General features: G+C 39.6%; 1 protein-coding gene across 4 annotated transcripts in view; it reads left to right on the top strand.

Annotated features, from left to right (window-relative positions):
• The window catches only part of phkb (phosphorylase kinase, beta), a 107429-nt gene extending 88125 nt beyond the window's left edge, over positions 1-19304 (top strand). For 3 of the 4 annotated variants that reach the window (XM_082523269.1, XM_082523267.1, XM_082523270.1), the window contains 15 exons: positions 3770-3853; positions 4691-4795; positions 5700-5782; positions 6458-6548; positions 9218-9276; positions 9467-9629; positions 10012-10093; positions 10326-10383; positions 13050-13140; positions 14319-14524; positions 15201-15335; positions 15725-15854; positions 16935-17042; positions 17214-17354; positions 17714-19304. In XM_082523269.1, coding sequence (XP_082379395.1) covers positions 3770-3853; positions 4691-4795; positions 5700-5782; positions 6458-6548; positions 9218-9276; positions 9467-9629; positions 10012-10093; positions 10326-10383; positions 13050-13140; positions 14319-14524; positions 15201-15335; positions 15725-15854; positions 16935-17042; positions 17214-17354; positions 17714-17851 — 1674 coding nt within the window. In that variant the 3' untranslated portion in view covers positions 17852-19304. Of the gene's footprint in view, positions 1-3769; positions 3854-4690; positions 4796-5699; positions 5783-6457; positions 6549-9217; positions 9277-9466; positions 9630-10011; positions 10094-10325; positions 10384-10719; positions 10811-13049; positions 13141-14318; positions 14525-15200; positions 15336-15724; positions 15855-16934; positions 17043-17213; positions 17355-17713 lie in introns of all 4 variants that reach the window. The other variant, XM_082523268.1, reaches the window with a different exon arrangement.
• The last annotated feature ends 3698 nt before the right edge of the window (positions 19305-23002 follow it).

Here is a 23002-nt window from a genome sequence, read left to right as displayed (position 1 = left end):
CGATTTCACTAAGGATGGCAATTTGTTTGATGAGACTACTCTTGAATTTTTTCCAGCTTGTGAAGCCTTCCAAATAAGATCCCAATGAGGCTCTTAAAGGTCATTAAAAATACATTTTGTTGTTTTGGGGGTGGGGATGACACTTTGCGTCAAACACATGTCTCGATAGAGACCTAAAAACTAAACTGCAGTGTGCTCATGCTTGTTCAGTTTTAAAGCCTATAGAAAGCAACCTTCTTCCCACAGTTACTCCTCCTTTTACAGCATGTACGGAAATGCAGTGGAGGAAAAAAAGGCATTGAATCATAAGCTGCTGTATGCATTCCCCAGTAGCTTTGACCTGTTGTCTTTATGAAGGCTCTGTAATCTATGATCTAGAAGACCAAAACTCTCCGGCGAGTGAGTAAAATACTATTAAACAGTCATAATGGACAAAAATATAAAATCGAGAATCAGCTTGTGATAGCTTATCCATTTCTCTTTGTAAATCTACACTGAAAAAGTGTTGGTCAATGTAAAGAGGGTTTTTTTGTTTTCTTTATTGTAATTGTAATCAATTTTGTGTCATTACTTCGACCATAACTCAGTGAAAAATAATATTTCCAAGGGACTTTTGGGCAAGATGTGGAAACTACCCATGTCATCGCGGACATTATTTCGAGCTGTTCTGCAACCTGTAAGCTTAATTTAAGTCTCTCTGGTTGTCAGCAGCTACAGCAAAACTAAATCTTTTGTGAGCATTGACTTCAGCAATTAAATGTACACTGTGCAGGGCACCAAACCAGCAATAGTAAAATATGCAGAAAAACTCCTGTCTGAGCACCTGTCGAAATGAGGAGTATATCTATGCCGAAGAAAAAGTTTTGTAAGCAAATAATTGCTCATCCTCACACTTACCCACAGAAGAAATGCGAAATACAGCTTTTTGTTACATTTTCCACATGTCAGTCTTGCTGTTTGCGCTTCGGTCAGTGGAAATGCGAGAGAATGAAAGGATGCTTTGATAGGCTGCCTGCGTGTTGTTGTTCGTCATTGGTATTCTGCACACAGGAAGAACTGGGTGCAGAGGTTCCTCCACCCTCCTTTGGGTTTTCTCCTCCAGGTCTTATCTTTGCCTGTTATGGCAATAGTTTGCAAAGTCAGTCAATCTTTAATTAACATTTTTCTACTTTATAAATAAGCATATATGTATGAAACTTTACTTTTTCCCTCTTTTTAACATAATGTTGTATCATTTAGTATTAAATGCCAGCGTTTCAGAGCAGTGAGGAACCACATAGGAGTGGCAGAGCACCACCTTTTGGAGGATGTTGTGTATTGCAATTAGGATGTGTTGTAATGCGGCAGGGAAAGCTTGATAGGCAGATTTCCTGCTCTGATATTTGAGTCTTTGTGTACTGATGCTGCATGATGATAGAACTCAGAACGTGTTTAAATTTCACGCTCATATGTTGTTCATACTGGTTTCATACTGAGCCACGTACAAAAGAGAAATGTAATACTGCAAACACAGATTTCTCTCTCTCCCTCACACATAAATGATAAGTTGTGGTGACTGTGTCACACCACTGGGCTTCGATCCAGCAGCGGCAAGAAATCAATGTCCACCTTCTTTTTCTTTGCATCTTTGCATCAGTGGATTTTGTCAGCAGGCAACTCAGTGGTAAGAAGCTTTTATCTAAAACACCAAAGAAATGCTTGGGAAGCTGAAAGGCTGGGGCTCCTGTATTCTCTCTCCTGTCGTGTGTAAATGCATTTCAGAGATGGCTGAGGGGGAGGCCGTGACCTTTTTCCTCAGTTCTGTTTTGACAAACTGTAGAGCCTTTTGGATATAATAATAAGTTATTACCTGCAAACTTACTCATCCATCTTGGTTTTACTTGCTAGTTGTTTATAGATCTGGGTTTTCCAGTTCCATAATTAGTGCAAAATGCGTAATAATGCCTATGTGTATATTATATCTTCAGACTTGACTTACAAGTCTTAATCAGTTCACCAATTAAATGTGATATTTGACCTCTGCCTGTCTTCATCAGCCAAACCATGTTGGAATTGAGAATTAATATCAAGCTCTCTTCCGGCCTCTGTGCACCAGACATACTCGCACTGCTGATGTTAACATTTTTCATCTCATAAATTTGTTCTGTACTAAAGAACTGACTCAGGATTTTCACCTTGCGACTGAAGGACCAGACTGAGGCTTGAAACTTGACTTGTGACTTGATTAAAGTCAGCACAGTACTTCTTCTGTAGAGCTGGAAGAGATGGAATTACAGTGTGAAGAGATTACACATTGACCAGACAGAAAACACCTACTCTCAAAAAAAAGGACCCCTTTCATTCTCCAATCTATATCAATCTTGGATGTGAACATAGAACTGGATCATTTTATTGAGTGGAGCTGTGATGATTTACCCAAAGGGGGAAAAACATCTATCCAAGAAGAAGTTTTGAATGTCTTTTAAAAGAATAATTTTAAATATTTTCACTTTAGTTTAATTTGTAAAGAAACAAGGTCATATTTTGTAGTTCAGTGCAAAGAAAAAAAGCTGATAGATGTTTCAATTCAATCAGTGATATGTTATGGTATTTCATGAGATGGAGAATGGTCAAAATCTAAGCAGTGAAGATTCTAATTTTTCCTGTTTTATGTGTTAGTCTTCAATAATGCTTAATCCTACATATCCCATAGCATAAACAAAGTGTCCATCCCATTCAAGTATTCGCCTGGTTTGTAACACAATCTTCATTCTAAGAAGTTACTGTTTTCATGGGCTAAATACAACTCTTCAAAAAGGCCTTTGTAACATTGAGCCACAACATTAAAACTAGTGATGGGTAAAATAAATAAATTATATACCCACCAACAGCACAATTCTCCTATGGCAGTGGCACTGAACTTTCTCGCAACTTCAAGAACCAAACTGCTCCCAGCAACAGGCAATATTTCCAAAGCCACATCACTCGCTAACTTAATTATTTTTTAGAAAGGCAGATTATGGCAGAGGAATCCTTCAACCAGTCGAGAGCCAGTGCTAATTAGCTAGCTATCTACAACTGATAAAATCTTTTGGTTGCTGTCATGTCAGCCAACAAATCCCAACAGTGTGAAATTGAAGACCAACTGTTATAAAAATTAATCAAAGCTTTGGATAGATCTGCCGCTGTTAACATCATAACTTGTATATGTGTCACGTAACAACAGAGCGATTGACAGGCTTTGCAACTCAGATCACCAAATACGAGAATAAATCATTTTTGGGAACTATCACACCAAAAGATGTTGTTGAGAACTCAGCGTGATGTCAGTGTCTCTTCTCGTGGGCCCCTGCACTGCATTACAACGGTGTTATCAGCTCTCGCTCCCATGGGTATACTTGGGTCCGCTAAGCATGCTGCTGATGGTGGCACGGGGACCTTTCATTATCGCCACGTCTCATAGCTTTACACAGAGCTACTATCAGTAGGTGGTTCTGCCATATGGAGGTAATTTCAGCTTATGAGTTGCAACAACAAAAAATGTCCCAGTGGGACAGACAGATATTGGACCCACGCTTTCATTTAAATGGTGAATAGAACTGTGCTGCATGACATTTTAAATCAAATGTGGTATTTTCAGTCACCAATTTGATCGCAGGGACTGCAGATAAAGATGTAGGTTGTAGCTTATGTGAAATCAGAGAGCAGGAAGATTTTTCCAGAGTTTAGTTTACTGATAAGGTGTTAGTTTATGTCTCTGTATAATGTGTGTGTGTTTGTCTTTCTGCAGGCATACCGTTTCCTTGCCTTCAATAAAAAGCTGGGGTTGAGTGGACGCCCAGAGAGGCCAGTGGGCTGCATTGGGACCTGTAAGGTATTTGAATATGCACACACGTACCCACAGTCATGTAAGTACATCTCAATACATGTGCTTACTGTACATATGTGCTCCATGAGACTTTGCACAGGTCATGGGTGACCACTAACCTAACAAACCTCCCACATATTGATCCACATAAATATTCCAGAGCTTCGCAATATGGCAAAAATTATTCAGCTCCACGAGTGCTTTCCTTCTTTATTCATACACTATGCATCAGTGAACGCTGAGGTTTTGCGTAGTCTCAGGCGTTATTGCATTTTAATGTGCTAAGTTGCTGTCCAGCAGCCTGTGTGCTTTGTCCGGGTATGTGCATGTTGTGTAGCTGTTACATATTAGCATTTCTAATGTCCATGTTTGCGTGGCGTTAATGTTTCTTGCTGGTGTTGTTTGCGGTTTCTTGCAAATGAAGAACATAGTACAACTAAATAAGTTGAGCTATAACAGCCTCCTCAAACAAAAGCATTGCCAAACAAATGAATCATGTCTCCCAACGCATTGCTAAGACAATATAATAATGGAACATTTATGGGGAAGATGGCTGACTGCCAGAGGACATTATCATTATCAGTGTGTGTGCCCCTGTGAAAATCTGTATGTGTGAAAAGGAGCTTTCTACCAGTTGTGTGAATGTGCTGCATCAGTGTGTGTTATCAAGAGTGATTGTGTAACTCCTGTGTGCCCCCTCTGTCTTAGGATTGATGGCATGTTTTATACGCTATCCAGAATAATGTATATGTGGCTTCTTGTGAGCTATCCGTCTTCTAATGCAGCTGTTTGTTTGCGTGTGTGTGTGCACGTGTGTGTGCGCGCGTGCTCGTTTCCCTCTAGATTTATCGTATCCTGGGCAAGACGGTGGTGTGTTACCCAATAGTGTTTGATCTAAGTGACTTCTACTTGTCCCAAGATGTTATGCTGCTGATTGATGACATTAAGGTAAGTCAGAGTCACATTATGGAGCTTACCAATGTCACGAGTCCACAACTTACAAGATTTTATGTGCTTACACAACTTAAATAACTGAGATATATTCAGCTTGTCTGGTTTAAAGAGTCTGTTTTTCAAAAAAGGCAAGAAATCTGTAATTTAATGTGATTTCTTACTGCTTTCACTTGGCCCAATAGAAAAGGCACACGCTGTCATAGACTGCTTAATGCTAGGACTGATAGTGGCTACAGTTATCACTGGCTTTTCCAGTGATAACTGTTTAGGCTTGATAATAGCTAATCTTCAATAGTTGGTGCAAAGTAGCCTCTTACCACTGAACATTTTTGAATCAGGAGATGTACAAAGTGCAGGTAGCCAAAATATTTAGCACATTCAACTGTTATCATTTGTATACTCAGATCTCTCAGCCGTGGTGGTAATTCATGGAAGGTTCAGAACTTGTTGTTCTTTTTTAATTACTTTAAAAATGTCAGACTTTCTGATTATTTCCATATTTCCATAAAAAGACTAATGATATTAATATGGTTGCATACTTTCAGGACTGCTCTATATATGCACTACATACATCAGTGTCTGACACTGATTGCCAGCTAAGAATGGCTTATCAGCATTAATTGGCACCTGCCACTGAAAAACGGTAGGAGCGTATGACTGCAGGAATTGGCATATACCAAGACTGAAATATTAATTAAAGGAAATTATCAGGCAGTCTATACCTAAGTTTCCTATGTGGTCATTAAGCCGCTGTTGTACTTTTTAATATGTAACAACTGTCAAAGAATTTAAACCCAGAGTGAACTTTAGAAATACCACAGATTCAAGCTGAAAGTTGAATCTTTGTACTGGAAGTATGAAATGGTGTCTGTGTGTTTGTGTGTGTCTGTGTGTCCAGAACACCCTGCAGTTCATCAAACAGTGCTGGAAGATGCCAGGGCGTCCTCTCTTCCTCGTTCTCATCCGTGAGGATAACATCAAGTAATATTTACACTCTATAATAGTCCTTTTGTCGTTTTTTTGTGGTCTTCCTGCTGTATGATCGCTTTCTCAAAGCACTCTCCCTTCTCCAATCTCGTCATACATCACTCACTATCTCATCTTCTGTCTAACATCCGACTCAAGCTTGCAACAAAATGTCTTGACAGAGAATTTATTTCGCTTTTTTTCCCCATCAATCATGTTTCTGTTTCTCCTCCTCCCCTCCATTTTTTTCCCTTCAGTATGTACTATCTGTCTTTATAGCAGAAAGGTGCTACTGCACATTTGCTTGCTGATTGGGTGATAATGTTTCTCATTTGTATCACTATAACCTGGCTGGTGGGCTGATTACAGTAGTATTGACCGTTATCCAGGGAGCCATATGTTAAATGTGCTACAAACGTTTAAGCAGCCAAGCTACAGCATCTGGAATGAGTCAGTGGGCTCTCATAGAAACAATTCAATAGTCTTTAGTTTGCTATTGATTGGGATTATGACCTGTCTAGGGGTCAACAACATACCAGATAAAGCACTGAGTATACTCATTTGATCTGAAGCTTCAGTTGCATACTATTAGTGTGTTTAATACAGATATTATGTCTGGAATAAAATCAGTGATACTTGTGATGAAAGGAGAGAGAGCTTATCACAATATTTTAACTTCTGTCTCATCAGAGGAAGCCGCTTTAACCCAGTCTTGGACATGCTGGCCTCATTCAAGAAGGGCAGCATCGGAGAAGTCAAAGTTCATGTTGACAGACTTCAGGTTTGTGGATCCGGTTAATTATGTTTTTGTTTGCAGTGCAAATGTCAAAGATATGCTTTAATCAACACTTAAACAATCAAACTGGTCAACTAAATGAAAAAACCCACACAAAAGTCGAACATGACCTGCAGCACCGAAGCTTTCTACAGTAGTTGGATCCAGTTAGATCAAACAGATTTAATCCTGGCAACTCTCATTGCAAAGCGAGGGCGATTTCTGTCTGTGCCCATTAGAGACTATAGCAGGTAACTGTCTGGTGAATTCACAGTGAGGCCAGTGGGTATCGTGTGTTCTGCATCCTGCACACACTAATCAGGTAGCTTGCTCACCTAAACCTAATGGAGTCTTTCCACTTGAAACCTGAAATGGACTATGTCCACTTGAGGCACTGTGAACAATGACCTGAAATGGTTTTCCAACATGGCCTGGATTTTATGTGTGAAACAGCAAAAGCAATGTGAGGCAAGTTTCTTTGACACTGAGATACTAGCTACTATCTCTCCATCCATCCATTTGCTTCCGCTTATCCTTTTCAGGGTCGCGGGGGTTGCTGGAGCTTATCCCAGCTGGCATAGGGCGAGGAGCGGGGTACACCCTGGACAGGTCGCCAGTCTGTCGCAGGGTTAACATAGCCCTACTATCTAGTTTAATGTAATTGCTTTGACTGCATTTTGTAGTTATTCAAAATAATTCTTGTCAAAATATGAAATGTAACAAAAATAGACAGATACAGCAGCACATCGTAAGCTGACATGATACTGAAACAGGATGGTAGATTTAGTGCTAGACACCAGTGAACATAAAAGGCTATTGCAGTTGATAGCTTGACTTTATTATGATTTTATTTCATAGGATTATATCTGAATACTTAAGAGAGGCCACTGGGCATGTATTTGGTTAGGTTTGGTTCTTCTTATGTGTTGAACACGTTGAATATATTTCATATCATATCATATATTTCTACAACTAGAACCTCTCTTTCTTGTGTGATCATCAGAATGGGTCAATCCTACATTTAACTGATCAATCATGCTCTTAGATTCACATATTCTTACATTTCCAAGCAAGCACAGAATCAATATCACCACTACTTTTCCTCCACTTTTGATTGTTTGCTTATTGTGGGGGCTTTTATAAAAGCAGCCGTAGAGACAGAAGTATACAGGCTGCTCCCTTCTTTTAGCTCTGACTATCATTGTTGGCTTGAGAAGGCTAAAGCTGCTTTGAGCTCTGAATGTTAAAAAAGGTGACTGGGACTGTGTGAGTGAAGGTTTTTTTATGGCTTGAATTTGGATGACAGCATGGAATTAAATGTTATATTTATAGAAGACAAGTCTTTTCCTTCTGTGTGGGTTTTGACCTACTCAGAGGTAAATAAAATTAAGTCTAAGTGCATAAATGAATAAATAAATGTGGCTTATTGGCGTTATGAAATGGATGAAACAAGTGTTACAAATGCTATGAAATAACCTCTGCCTATATGGTTCATTAGTCAGTGTTCAGTAGATGTTGCAGTGCCTACAATCCGAAGAAGAGTCAGGACCATAAAGCATATTCAAAGTAAAATCAGATTATATTTTTTCTTATTTGCTAGATTTTGAGTACTTCTGGTAGCTCAGGAGGTAGAGCAGCTTGTCCACTAATTGGATGGTTATTGGTCCAACCCTTGGCGTCATTGGACAAGATAGTGAATGCTTAATTAGCCCTTATGCATCCGTCAAAGTGCAGATGTGTATGTGCGATTGTTATAAAGGGATAGAAAAAAGCTGCTTTATTTTGCTGGTGCCTTGTCCATATTATATCTCAATTTGGTGCATCATGGAAATCTTCGTAGGGCTATTCCCAAATTTACAGTTAACCTTAAAGCTAACCTGTAGATCATCCTCAGTTTTAACTGCATGGTTCAAATATGTCTACATTGAATGATTTTGAACACAGTATTCATGATTTCAAAAACCCAGAAAATTAGGCCAAGGTAGAACCAGGATTATTTGCACACTGGTAACTTTGCAAAGTTTATGACAGTTTTCTAACTTAAACTTCACTTCCAGTGTGTTTGTGGTGTTCAGCAGAGACTTCCTCATATGATCCTTTCTTTTTCTTTTTTTGCTTTCAAGTTTTTCCTTCCCTTTGCCTATTTGCCATTCGCAACACAGCTAACTCCTACAGCTTTGAAACATTTGCTCTTCATCATCTCATTGTTATGGGGAGCAGGATGGCTCCTCTCCTACGCCTCTTATTTTTGTTTTGGAGTTAACTTCAGTTGGAATGGCTAATATCACATTTAGACCACAGGAGAAAGGCAAACCGAACTGCACTCCTACACAGCTATGCTTTTAAAATGCTCAAACTTTTATCATCGCATTACCGTGTAAGACACTCACTTGTCACTGCAACAGTACACATTTGTAAAAATTGTAAGCGTGAACTTATTGCACACCTTACTACTCCATTTGTTATCTGGTACAAACTGCATTATTTAAACGGTTGTTTTGTAAACCGAGTAACCCGACAAACTTCCCCTCTGGGATCTACGCAGCTCCTGAGTAGGCTTTTAGAAGTACTTTGTCAGTGCAGTACTGCAGAATCTCTTGAATGCTAAATTCACCAAAAAAAAAAAAGTCACTTGACAATTTCTTTGATGTGCACTGTCCTTATCAATCATTTAGACCCTGATATCTGGGGCATTTGTGGAGCAACTGGACTTCCTGCGTATCAACGAAGCAGAGTAAGAGTCCCTCTAGTGTTTATGCTCCCTTTGACAGATGTCAGTGTTTTTGCCATAATTACTGCATAAATCAAAGTGTCTAAGTGATACCAGCTTTATTTTCATTTACTGCTTTAAATGTGAAAGCAAAGCTGCGGATAACACAAAAAATATAATTTGTCTGTATCTGTATCTGTGTGTGTGTGAACAGGATCCCAGAGTTTAAAAGCTTTGAGGAGCTGGAGCTGCCTAAGCACTCCAAGGTGAAAAGACAAACAAGCACGCCCAACGTCTCCGACCTGGAGCAGCAGCCTGAGATTAATGTGGAGGAGTGGCAGAACAAGTCCACCAATGAGATCATTCAGAAGTTCCATGTGAGTTGTTCAAAAAGTACCCAAAAATAACACATTCTCTTAACTAAAGAGTACTGTGAGTAAAATGGGCAGGGCATAAACTTTTCCTCACTGTTGTCGCTATAGCTGCTAATTAAATGGTAATCTTTTATCCGAACAGCATTACCAAGACTGGCAGAAGCCCCTCCAGCTCTTCCTTTTATGCCATGTCTGACTTAATCAGTGTCGTGCCTGTTGTCACTGATGCATGCTCAGCTTTGTTCCCCCCGGGGTCTTTGCCTCTGCTTTCCCAGAACAGAGCCCTACTGTCAAACAGAAATGATCTTGGCTGAAATGTTTAACTATACTGTTTTTGTATGGAAGGCTCATCATCCCTTTCATCTGAATGTGTATCATTGTAAAGGACTGTGACTGCTTGGCAAGTCAGGCTCAGCTTGCTAGCATCCTTCTGAGGAGAGAAGGATCGGACTTCCTTGCCAAAGATGGTAAGCACTCGCATTGTGAGCTAGAGAGCAACTAAAAGCTGTACTTTCACAAATTAACAGCAAATCTGTTTAAATCGAGGAATTTCCACTTCCCAGTTTTGCCTGACATCATCTAAACTGTTTTCTACCTTAAAAATTGATGCATTCATCAGTTACATCTTATTAATTTAAATACAACTCTATTTCTCTTTGAAGTTTTTTTTAACGTCTGAACGTTTTGTTGTAATTATAGAGAACATGATGGAAGAATTGGAGAGAATCTACAGAAGAGCTGGCAGCCGAAAACTTTGGTCTGATATTCTCACACACACACACACACACATGCACTATTAAAATCTGTTCATAGACCTTTTTGCAGCAGTTCAGCCTTCTGTTCCTACATTTCTTTGGATTACATTATATTTGTCCTGATTTGATTTTCGGTTTTTGCCTTTGCTAACATTCTTCGTGTGTGTAATAAAAGAACTTGGAATGGAGTTTGAAAATTGAATGAGATGTGAACTATATGAGGATTTTTCTCTGTACTTTAGCGAGGGTTCTTTTAAGCAGTTGCTTGTATATAGACCTGTTGTGTAATCTTCATAAACACTTCAAAATAACTGTCATTTAATCTGGCTGAACTGTAGGCTGGCAGTGCGCCATGCTGCAGCTATTACCAAGAAGTTTGCCAGCTCTATAGCTCCTCACATCACCACAATTCTGGTGCATGGGAAACAGGTAATGTTCAGGCAGAGATGGAGTCAAGTCCGTGCATGAGTAGCACCGGTTAGTTGGCTAGCTTGCTGTCGAAAAAGCTTTCCTAGAGCTGTGTGAGGTTCAGCCCATCCACACTTTGGATTCTTCTTAGGCAGGTCATTTAGAGGTGTGAAAGAAAACATTAAACTGAATTTGGAGTTCATTCTTTTTTAAACAAGTTCAATAAATATGCATAAAACTTATACAATGCTTACAATATGTGAACATAAGCAGTGGCCACTTAATGCCCCTAGAGTTATCTAGCTATTAGAGATGTGTTTAAAAGAATAAGATTTAGCATCTTAGTGTTATTTAATTGACTAGCAGGTGTTGGAAAAACACGAATAGGCTAATATCTTAGCATATCAAGGAGATAAACGTATTCCTAGTGAAACCACTGGGGTTAGAAATATAGAACACAGCTAACTCTCACACAGTCGTCAGTTTGGATGAGGCAGCTTTGCCAAGCTAGCAGGCGCCTTGACACAGGCTGTACGGGCTTTCTCTCTCCATTAACCATCACAGTGGCTCGCCCTTCACTTCTGCTGTTTTGATATACATATATAATTTATTTTTTAGCATCACATGTTTCTCTAAGGCTGGCTGTATACTGCAAATGAAACAGAATTTGACTTGCAGCCACAGGTCCAATTTATTTGTTTGCTAGATGAAAGTGCTTCATAGCTACTGCGGGAGCTGGCAACACACATAATGTAATATTAGAACAAATGTGGTATAAAATTTGTGGAATACATAACTGAGCCAAATTGACTGCCTTTTTCTGTGTCTGTTGTTAGATCTTGCACAACAGATGCACAGAAGACATTCAGTAATTTTTGAAATAATATACGGGTCTTCTAAGGCAATGATATGGGTAAATGAAAACATCAAATCAGGGTACAGTGTTTTATGTTGTCAAGAAATCTCTGCATTTCTCTTTTTGATCTTTGTCTATAAAACTGCCAAAATTCCTTTTTGTTTGTGGTGTACTGCTGGCCTGTCTCACAAAAAACTGACCAAATACTACAAATGGTTGTCACAACTTGTGAGCTTTTGTTCCCCTCGGTGTTTTTATTTGATTTTGTATCCAGTTGCCTGAAATGACAACTTTTATTGTATGCTGTTTTTTGTTAATTAATAGGATTTTAGCATAAAGAAATTTGATTATGCTGTCAAGTTAAAAAAAAATTGTCTGCAGGCAGGTTTTCAGCTTGCTGGCAAATGGCATCAATACTCAGTTCAATTTACTTTCTCATTTACCTAACATGGGCCAGGAAGTGAAGCTTGAAATAGGTTCCCCAACAAAGCATCGGTGGATTGACACCACATCATGCCTTCTAAACGTTAAAGCTTTGTTACCTTTTTTATTCATTGTATTCAAGATGTGCCCTTGTATTTCTGCAGGTTTAAGCACTGAATAACTCTACAGATACACACACACACACACACACACGCTTTCACACAGAAACACACACAAAAAAGATATTCGCAGCATATAATAAGAGGAGGTTGTGTTTCAGCTGATTATATCCATGCCCCCCATTAATTAAGTATTCCATGTGTTCCCTGCTTCTGTGTTGTGGATGTGTGTCGATAGCAGGCTTGGTTGTGGGCTACCATGTGAAGATTTGTGAACAGTTTGTGTGCTGATTTTTTCCTCATAGGATTCCTGCAGGCCCGAGGAGGCAGTTTGAAGGTTGCGCTGAATCCTGAACAATGCAATCAGAAATTAGTGAACATTAAAATATTTTAGGAGATGACAAACTTTTAGATGTTATTTATAGGGACACATTTTCTAGTCATGTGTTTGACTTTTAGATTTAGATTGGTGATTTATGGTTGGTTTACACAGCTTGTGTATGTATGTGTAGCTGTATATATCTGTATGTGTGTGTGTGTGTGTGTGTGTGGGTGGGTGGGTGGGTGGGTGGGTGGGTGGGTGAATTGTGTTGCTTACATTGTTGAAATATACATTGCTGTGCTTGAGAGTCACCATCTACCAGAACCAAATTCCTTGTATGTGTCTGTGCATATACATGGCCAATGAACGCGATTCTGATTCTGATTTAATACTTTAAAGAGTATTTAATCAAATATTGGAAGAATTGCAATGATTATACATTTATTTTTTTAAACTTTAATTAAATGAGGCTGCAGTCTTAGCTGTTAGTCATTATCTGTCGTGGTGTAAAGAATGTTCTTGTGTCTTTTCGCCCACTAGGTCTGTTGTCCGTCTTGCTGCCAGTCTGTTATCTAAGCTAGTGGACAGCCTTGCCCCCAGTATTACTAGTGTTTTAGTGCATGGCAAGCAGGTAAGTGGACACACAGACTGCAGGGCCTGATTAGTGACAATCCTTTCGGCAAATTATGTCTGAAAAAATGTTGGTGGCATGTTGGGATAATAATTTTAATGTTCACTGATTAGGAAAAAAATTAAAGTTGAAATATTTGGTTTAAAGCTCCTCAAGCTGTCGTCCTGTGGGAATTGCTTAGGCCAGCTGCATGCTCATATCAATCATCACAGCTCGCCTCCATTGTGTGTCCATATAAGCTGTAGTTATAGTAGCGCTGCTGGTGTGACTACCATAGAGTCCTAATCTGCACCGTGTCTAGACACACTCCATATGCCAATTGATATATTGTGACCCGTGAATTTGCCTGATGCCACTCCCTCACGCTGGATGAGTTTCGGCGCATCATTTTCTGTCAAGTGTTATTCAGAGATTAGCCTCCTCTCAAGAGTGTCAGTTATCTTGCCTCATTTTTACCCTTCTGAGCAGTTTTAGGCATTTCATTATGCTCAAGTAGCTCAAGGTGTGAATCTGCATATAGATTGCCTACCGGAGGGAATGCTCCTCTCAACATGATTGGAAAAGCTGATTTAAAATTTGAGACGCCTGTGTTCCTCTGCTTACAATAACAGCTCAGTTGGAAAAAATAAGAGGCACCACCCCATTTAAGTCAATTCTGACTTGAGTTTTGATTAAATTTCTCGTCGTTATTGAAATCCAACAAAGCATTCCCCTTGAATTTAAACTCGGCTGTACCCAAACTTTATTTCCAGCTTGTCTTCTTTGTACTCAGTTCGAATCCATTTAGATGTATAGATGAAAGATACATCTCAGTGCTAGATTTCATCAGCTGAAGACGAGAGTAAAAGCGTGTCCTCTCATCAGTTAGACTGCTGAGGTGTAATTTTCTTGAGATGGCTTCAGAAGAAACAAATACAAAAGTGGAATCTTGAGATCTGTAATTTTTCCTACTCACTTTTATGTGACTCTGAGAGAGGAGGCCAATTTTAGATTGATGGAAAAAGGATACTTGTAAGAATTACACCTTAGAGAAGTACTGCGCTCATGCTCGCCTCTGCACATACACACTTTTGCAGATTTGCCGGACTGCAAAACTTTCTAACCAACGTGATGTTTGCTGTCTGTGTGTGTCTGTGTGTACATATGTATGTGTCTGTGGTGTTTCCTGTGATTACCAGGTGACCCTTGGTCTATTTGGACACGAGGAAGAGGTGATCTCTAACCCACTGTCTCCAGGGGTGATCCAGGGCATCATCTACAGCAAATGCTCCCCTTATGGTGGGGAGCGGGAGGCTGTTCTGCAGCAAGAGATGGTCATCCACATCGGATGCATTATCTCCAACAACCCTGAGCTGTTCAGTGGCATGATCAAGATCAGAGTCGGGTAACCCAAGTGTATTTAGTGAAGCTAGATGAATTTGAGCAGGATGGGGCAGCTGTAATTCTTCCCTCCCTGCTGTTCATTCTAGTACAAACTATAGAAAGAAGCCCTCATGTTAGCTAATCAAAGCAGTAATAGCAGCACAAGGTGACACGTTTGATCAAGAAATTACTTAATATTAGTTATTTTTGGACATATCCATTATTTCTCAGACCAAGGCTGTGACATATAAAAACTTTACAAAAACACTGGAGAGCACAAGAAGGTGGCATTGTAAATAAGTTAAGCAAGCTGTAAAAAATGGCTTCTCACAAGGGGCACAGTCAGAAATTATGCGTTGTTTTCCAGCTCATTAAAATGAAAAAGCACATGTACCTGTGGCAGATTTGACTTCATCCTTGTTTTGTTTGTTTTTTTAAACCTTTGAATTATCTGCATCCTGTGTGTGAGCATGAATAAAACCCTGTGAAGGTGTAATCCCAGCAGACTAAAAAGGCAGTTTTTTACCTGTGCACTTGACTATTGTCTGCAGTTACACTAAACAGTGATGGATTAGAACTTATTTTATCAGTTATATACGTGTGAATCAATTTATCCCTAAGTGATCATATTGATGTGAGCTGTGCAGGGCTCAGTGCCACCATTGATAACAGCACATGTGTATTATGTGGACTTCCAGATGGATTGTCCAGGCTATGAAACATGAACTGAAGATCGTGGCAGGAGACATGCCACCCCAGGACATCTACCAGCTCTCCCCCAGCGACATCAAGCAGCTTCTGCTGGACGTGCTGCAGCCGCAGCACACTGGCAGGTATTCTCTCTCTTTCACTCACACACGAACACGCATCGTACAAACACACATTATCGCACTTTATCAAGAGCGTTATCCGTGCTTTCTCCTTATATTAACTCACAGATCTGCCTTTGAAGATGCTGTGTCTTTATCTTAATGCCTCTACTTTTTGTATAATCTTTTTGACTTTAATTATTTTATCTTCTTTCTTGTCTACATTCATATCTTATTATCTGCGGCTGCCACAACCCAATTTCCCCTTGGCAATTATGAAAATCTTATCTTATCTCATCTGATCTAATACACACCAGCTCACAGACAATTTTCCTTTGGCACAAAGGCTGGCATCCTCATATTTTGCCTGTTACTAAGATGTGTTCAGCAGTTTCTTCCTCGTTTCGCCTCAGGTCTTGGCTGAACAAGCGTCAGATCGATGGCTCTCTGAACAGGACCCCTTTGGGCTTTTATGATCGTGTGTGGCAGATCCTGGAGAGGACCCCAAATGGTATTGTGGTAGCTGGGAACCACCTACCACAGGTACCCGCCTACCCCCACTTTGCTGCTAGATAATTACTCTGACCCATGCTGATTAATGATGACACTGTGTGTTGTGTGCTGTAAAAGAATCACTTTTTTTTAATCTGTGTGGAAAATTTCTGTAGGCCAGAAATTCTTTTTTGGTAAATCATTAATATGTTTGCATATGCAGGCATGACTCTCATGAAGAAATACAGAATAAGTACTTGTGCATAAACCTTTTAATGAAACCCTTAATTGACTAAACCAACTTTAACTGTTGGTAAAGTAACTACTTTTAAAGTCTCGATAATGCTCATATGACCGCCACATGGATAGTTGCTCTGCTAAAATGTGGAAACACTGGAAATGAAGATGGCTTTCTGCACAAATGTTCTGCTTGACATGTAGTAGTTAGTAGTTTTTACTCCATTTGTGAAAATGTGCCTTGCCTCCTAACAGGCTTCACTGCAGGTTATAGCCCTTTGGCTCCACTGTGGCCTGAAATCTAAAGCACGTAGACACCACCACATATGGAGTTTGCTCCCCTGAGATGCATTGACAGGCATTTTATTGCAGCCACCTTTAGCTGCTGCTTGTTTGGGAGTAAAGACCTGTAAAGTCTGTACACAAGCAGAATCCATGCAGTTCGCATGCATACTTTACGAAATGTGAATTAGCACTAATATCAGTAATTATGGACTAGAACCTTCATAAATATGGTGATGTCTGGACTTCTGGAGTCATTCACCGATTTTCTGTGAAGAATTATTTATAACTGCTGGTTGTTTGGTCAGTAGATTCAGTTAGTGTGACTTGATTAGCTATTTCTGCTCACAGTGTTTTAACATTATTTAAAATACAACAGGTTCATGTTATTGTGAAGTGTTTCTAGCTTAATTTGTTGAAATACATGGAAGAGTAAAGCTTTAACAAGCAACACAAACTTTTTTGATGTCTACAGTAGGTCTCATGTATACTGTAGCACTGCAGCATGACCATATTTTGCTGGTCGCAAACATGCAAAGACATGTTCCATTACATTTTTTTTCTCCCATTAATCACATTTATCTCATCTCCTATATCCTCATCTCTTTGCAGCAACCCACGTTGTCTGACATGACCATGTATGAGATGAATTTCTCCCTGCTGGTGGAGGACACGCTGAAGAACATTGTTCTGCCCGAGTACAGACAAATCATAGTGGAGGTAAACAGGCCCGTTCATCAGCACCAACAAATAGAATCAAAGTATTGAAGGATTTTACTCATCCTGGTATCGACTGTTCCTGTGGTTTACAATGATTAGATTTCAGTAATTTTGAGACTGTCTTCATTGTTATTAATATTAACGTCTTGCCCTCGCTCCGGTTGCCCATAGTTGCTGATGGTGGTGTCCATAGTTCTGGAGAGGAACCCGGAGTTGGAATTCAGTGAAAAGGTGGATCTGGACAATCTGGTGAAGGAAGCCTTCAGGGATTTCCAGAGAGATCGCAGCCGCTTTGAAGGAATGGAGAAACAGGTAATGTGTCTCAACCTTAGGGTGACCTGTAATATACTTTCTTTTTCCTCTTTAAACGTGACCTTAGTGTCTACCACAAAATTGTAACATCACCTTCTTAAATTGATCCTCTAAAATCTTTTATCTTCTGTTCCAGTTATATTAAGGTGGGTTCAATTTAATTAAATTGTTGAAGGGTTAACACTGACATTTTCCAATTCATTAGAGTCTTATTACATTTGTCAGATTTAATCCTGTTGATTTTTTTCCTCCTTTATTGCATCTAATTCATGAACAGCCTCTTCGTACTTGCAGCTCGTTGGTTTAGGTACTTTTTAAAGACATATTTTATCATCTGACCCTGACTTTACTTGTCCCAGGATGACATGGAGGAATTCTACAACACACCACCAGTGGGAAAGAGAGGCACCTCCAGCTACTTGACCAAGGCTGTTGTGATCCAGTTGCTGCAGGGGGATGTTAAGCCCTGCAAGGATGACCCATGCACTGTTAGTTAAATTATGAGCTTTTTTAGCCCAATACCAGTTGAAAACAGTGGACTGTCCCCCATTCTTGATATGCATTATAATGCATTATATGCATAACTTCAGTCTTCAGCAGTACCACTTTAGCAAGCTATTTTTTTCAGAGATTAGCATGTCTGCAGTTTGCTCAAGGAAATAAAAATAGCTATAAAAATAAAATTGTAATCATTAGGGATAATTCTAAAGTAGATCATGTGTTCACTTTGTTTTAGCGATACAAATTTGTGTGTTACTTGTCCAGAACAGAAGTGTTTATCCAGAGATTATTTATCTTATATCTTTACATTTTACTCATAACTAGCTAATGTCACCACACAACTAGCTAGCTCTTTTTCCCTGCTATCTGAATGTTTTTGATTAGCATATCTGCACTTTGTTTTGCAATTCATATACTGTACATCCAGGAGACTTAGCTTAACTCAGCATCTACATTCTGGTCTGCAAGAGAGAAATTGTTTATCACAAAGCTTGAACTGTTTGTTGAACTATTGCTTTATGATTTTTGTTGTTGGTGCTGAGAAATTGGTTTTAAATTCTCTGCATTCTAGCTGTCAGCTATGTCAGAAATTATACTTCAGTGAGCTGTGCTAAGTAACAGCTGTGCAATACATTGTAGGTCACCAGCAATAACTTGTAGATGTTACATAGAAGTTTCAAGGTCATACTATATCAGGAGAAAGGTGGTTCTTACACTGGTGAATTTGATTCCCTGGACATCATGTGACTTATCATGCAAAGCAGAGGGCAGTAACTTCTGTCTTTATTTCATATATGGTTCATCCAAAATGTAGCAGTCTCAATCAAAATGCAGCATGGCCTTGTTAACAGGCTGGCTCTGGCTCTTTGGCATTAGAAACACATTAGAAATGTGTGCACACATTCTAAAATGTCTTTCTTTTTAATTTAGTGAATTACATAAAATTTAGAAATGTAGAATTCAAAATACGAACAAAGTTAGGTGTTTGCTGTACTCTTAAAGGAACTCTGTGTCCTCTTATTTTTGTGCATGCAGAGAATACGCATGACAATAGGTACTGTTAGCATAACAATTGTGAGGGTTTCTCTCAGTATTACAGGTCACAAAACAGAGCTTTTGCGAGGCCTTTTTTCTCCACAATAGTCCTCTTTTTGACAATGAGTACTGCTCATCCAAAGTCTGGGACTGAGCCTCCCTAAGAAACTGATGTTTTGTTAAACGTGGGAAACAGAAAAGATTTCTGCCATCCTTAACTAGAAATGATAAGGCTCCTTTTGACTTATTTTAAAGCGTGCCTCTTTGAATATCATCACTGTGATGAATCTGCCCAACCTCGTCATGGTCTGTTTGAGTGTGTCGGTGTGTGTTCTTTGCCTCTGTCATTCAAAAGGAGTATTTTTAACTCCAAACTGTGGTTTGAAAGAATAAAGTTATCACAAAAACTACAAACATTTTTCTCTCTGTGACTTCCTGTTGTGAATTGTGCTTGTGAATGAGTAAAGAGGCCAAATGTCACTTCCAACCCCTTTGATTCTAAATATATAATTACTTTACATGAAGCTAAAATCTCATGTTTCTTATAAAACTGCAGCAGAAATGGAGTGTAACTGATATCCCCGAGGGGGTGTGTTTGGCATTGTGCTGCATCCTACCAGTTACACCCCCTCATGTTGACTGAACCCCTTATCAATCTGCATCTCAGCACTGAGTCTGCGTGAGCTGCTGTCTTGCAACACTGACTGACAGGCAGACAGGGTGGAAAAAGCCAGAGAAGATAAATGAGCTCTGCCTCATACTCGATATATTCAAGTCGACTCTGGTGAGAAGAGCTTTTGCCTGTCTTGTTGAATGAATGTTTTCCACATCGAGGCAAATCCAAAAGGAATCCCTAAGCATTAATTTAAACAAGTAACCTCAAGAAGGCTTTTCATTTCTTCCCAATTAGTTAAACACTTTGGGATGTATGATAAAGAGCCGTGCTTTCATTGAGAAAGGAGCTCTGCTTTCAAACACCAGGGAACGCCACTCATAAATAGATTACCATTCAGGCATTATGTCCTATTTTCTCATGGCCTGAATCATAAATAAGATGATATTGAGAAAAAAAAGCCTTTCTTGTATTGAAAACTAAATCATATTAGAGAGCATTGAGATGCAGCTCAGTAATATTGTACAGATGTACCGCTGAAGTCTCAAACTGATGCACCATCGGTCCACTAGAATGCAGCAGAGTCCAAGAAATGCAATTCATATAGTTTCAGTTATATTTCAAAGGTGTAACTTTCTTACCAACTTACCAAAGTAATGTCGAAATATATTAATGATCCAAACAAGTCCATGAAGCAAGGAGCTGTTATGCAGCACTTTGTTTTACATTATATTTAATATTAATTTGTGTTTTCAAATCACATTGTGGACTCCATTAAATGTCTCCTACATAAAAACCTTTGAATCAAGGAGCTTTTGTGTTCGTTCTTTTGCTTTTGCTTTTTTTGCTCTCTGATCAAAGGGTACACATGGTGAGAGCAGTCAGAGGGCCTTTTAACTTGTCCACTAGGGGGGAAATGCAAAAAAGTGGGAACTGGCGAGTTCCCTAGTGTTTGGCTGAATGGAAACAAACAAGATGGGACATTAGCAACCAACAGTGAGCAATCCAAATATGAGGGGCTTTTCATGCCAGAACTAAAGCAAATGAAATCAAAAGAGTGTTTCAACTGATTATTAGATTAGAATAAATGAATAATTACGAACTGGTGTGAATTTGAAACACCACTTATAAATTACAGTGTGGTCATGCAGGGATTCTTTGAGGGAAAGAAGAGCGTTTTGCTGGTAGATAAATGAAGTGCATATGAGGAGGCATTTCATCATAAATATATCTCTCCAGTCATATTCATGTCATTATATCCACACACATCCCACAGAACAGCAGCCATACATTTCTCTGGAAATGTGTTGTCATCATGGTGAGCATAATCGCAGATGACAAACCCATGTGGTGTGCTCTGACTGACTGTTGAAACAGAGGAACTTCATCCCATAGCGGTGAGCACAACATTCCCACATCTATATCTCTATCACACCTCCTGCTATAATACAGCAGAACATCTGCCTGCTTTCTCCCTTGCTGCTATCTGGTTTGATATGTGAGCGAAAGCCTGACTGTAGATAAAATGCTGCTATGATGTGTTTAGTCTGCAGGCAGCCAACTACAGGAGAATTTATACAGCTGTTCCCACAGGTGGTTGTCATCCATATATAATCTACACCACATCAACAAAACTGCCTTAATATTGTGTAGGTACCCTCATGCTACCCAAACATCTCTGATCCAGTTTCCCGTGAAGTCTGGCATTGGGATGATAAAATGGATTTCTTTGGTTCCTGTAGGTGGCCCCCGCTGACCCCAGTGGGCACCCCCATACCCCGCGACCCACCAGGGAGAGGGGGCCCAGGCCCATCCAGACCGGGGCCCAGCGCAGCAGCGCCTCCCGGCCCCACAGAGCCCAGGACAGTCCACCCAACCCCACCACAGAGAAAACTGCACCCACCCCACCATCCACTCTTCTTCCAGACTACATAAGACAATAAACACCCAGGCTGTGTTTATATATATCAAATATATCAACATCGTTGATATATTTCTGCATTGCCAGGCAACTGGGGTGCTCTGTGAGTTGGTTTCAGGACAGTTTAGTAATAAGAGTGAGCATCCAGTGAAAACTGCACAATGCCCTCTTGCAGATCTTCATTTGGGTCAAGCTGGAATAGGTTTCAAGGAATAACCTCTCATCTGATTTTCTGCGAGTTTGTCTAGGGTATATATGCTGTGGTATGTTGCATTTGTTCCTGTTACATCCTTTACTCTAAAAATAACTAAAGTTAAATAAACCATATGCTAACAGCATTCATCTCAAAGTCCCGGTATACCCATAAGGCCTCATGTATAAATGCATTTGTATTCTGACCGCCTGCAGTATTGTATCAAAAATCCCCTCTGGCTCAGACAGTATTTTCCAATAGAAACATTAAAGAGAATCCTACAATGGCAAGCAAGGTCAGTTTTGACTCTTTGTATTACATTTTTTTTTATCTATGCAAGGGGAAGACTTTCCCAGAGTGTAGAAAAGTGATTTTTTTTATACCTATGTGCCAAGCAACATTGTAGATAAGGTATTTGCATGAGAAATGTCAATGGACACATACAATGGGCCTTCAAGCTGATATCTAGAAAATCATTTTTAAGGCTTATGCACCAAATGAAAACATTTCATTTGAGTGAGTGGTTTGAATCCACTTTTCAGTTTGTGCAAAATTTGCCTGCCTGAGACTCTAGGGGAAAAAATGTTCGAATGGAAGAATGAAGAACCAGAAGTGGTGGAAAAGGGTAAGATGCAATGATGATTAAAATTTGGAAATACCTGCACACACTGTCAGTCAGTCTTCCCTGGGAGGCTTTCATAAAGCTGCACTTTATGGTGCAAAAAACCCCCCCACTCTGTAAAGACTATAAAAGCGAGAGCTACTGAAACTTTGCTTAGTTCCTGTACAGTAAGTGGATTTTTATATTTCTATCGCTGTTTTCAGAAAATTACAGAAATTGTCAGAAAGAATGCGCTCAATACTGGGATCAGGGAGGAGGACTGTGGATTGAGAAATTTAAAGCAGTTATATGTTGATCCCCTTTTACTTTCAGAACTGCCCTAATTCATAAAACTATAGATTCAGCAAGGTTTTAAGATTTTGGTCCATATTGACATGACAGTATCACATAGTTGCTGCAGATTTCTGTGCTGCACCTACATGATACGAATCTGTCATTTTGCCACATCCCAAAGGTGCTCAGTTGGATTGAGACCTAGTGATTGTCGAGCACAGTGAACTCAGTCATGTCCATGTTCAAGAAACCATTTTGATATTATTTGAGCATCAAGACACATCTGACCAGGCAACATGTTTCTAATCTTCTGTTGTCTAATGTTGGTGATCCTGTGACAATCAGCCTCAATTTCCTGTTTTTAGTTGACTGGAGTGTCACCTGGTGTGATCTTCTGTTGCTGTAGCACATCTGCTTCAAGGATTAATATGTTGTGCATTTGCAGATACTTTTCTGCATACCCTTGTTGTAAAGAGGGCTTTTATGGGTC

The sequence above is a fragment of the Aulonocara stuartgranti genome (genome assembly GCF_965226115.1).
Source record: "Aulonocara stuartgranti genome assembly, chromosome: 1".
In the NCBI taxonomy this organism is placed as follows: domain Eukaryota; kingdom Metazoa; phylum Chordata; class Actinopteri; order Cichliformes; family Cichlidae; genus Aulonocara; species Aulonocara stuartgranti.
The sequence above is the reverse complement of the archived record's forward strand: the minus strand, read 5'-3'. Positions and strand labels throughout refer to the sequence as shown.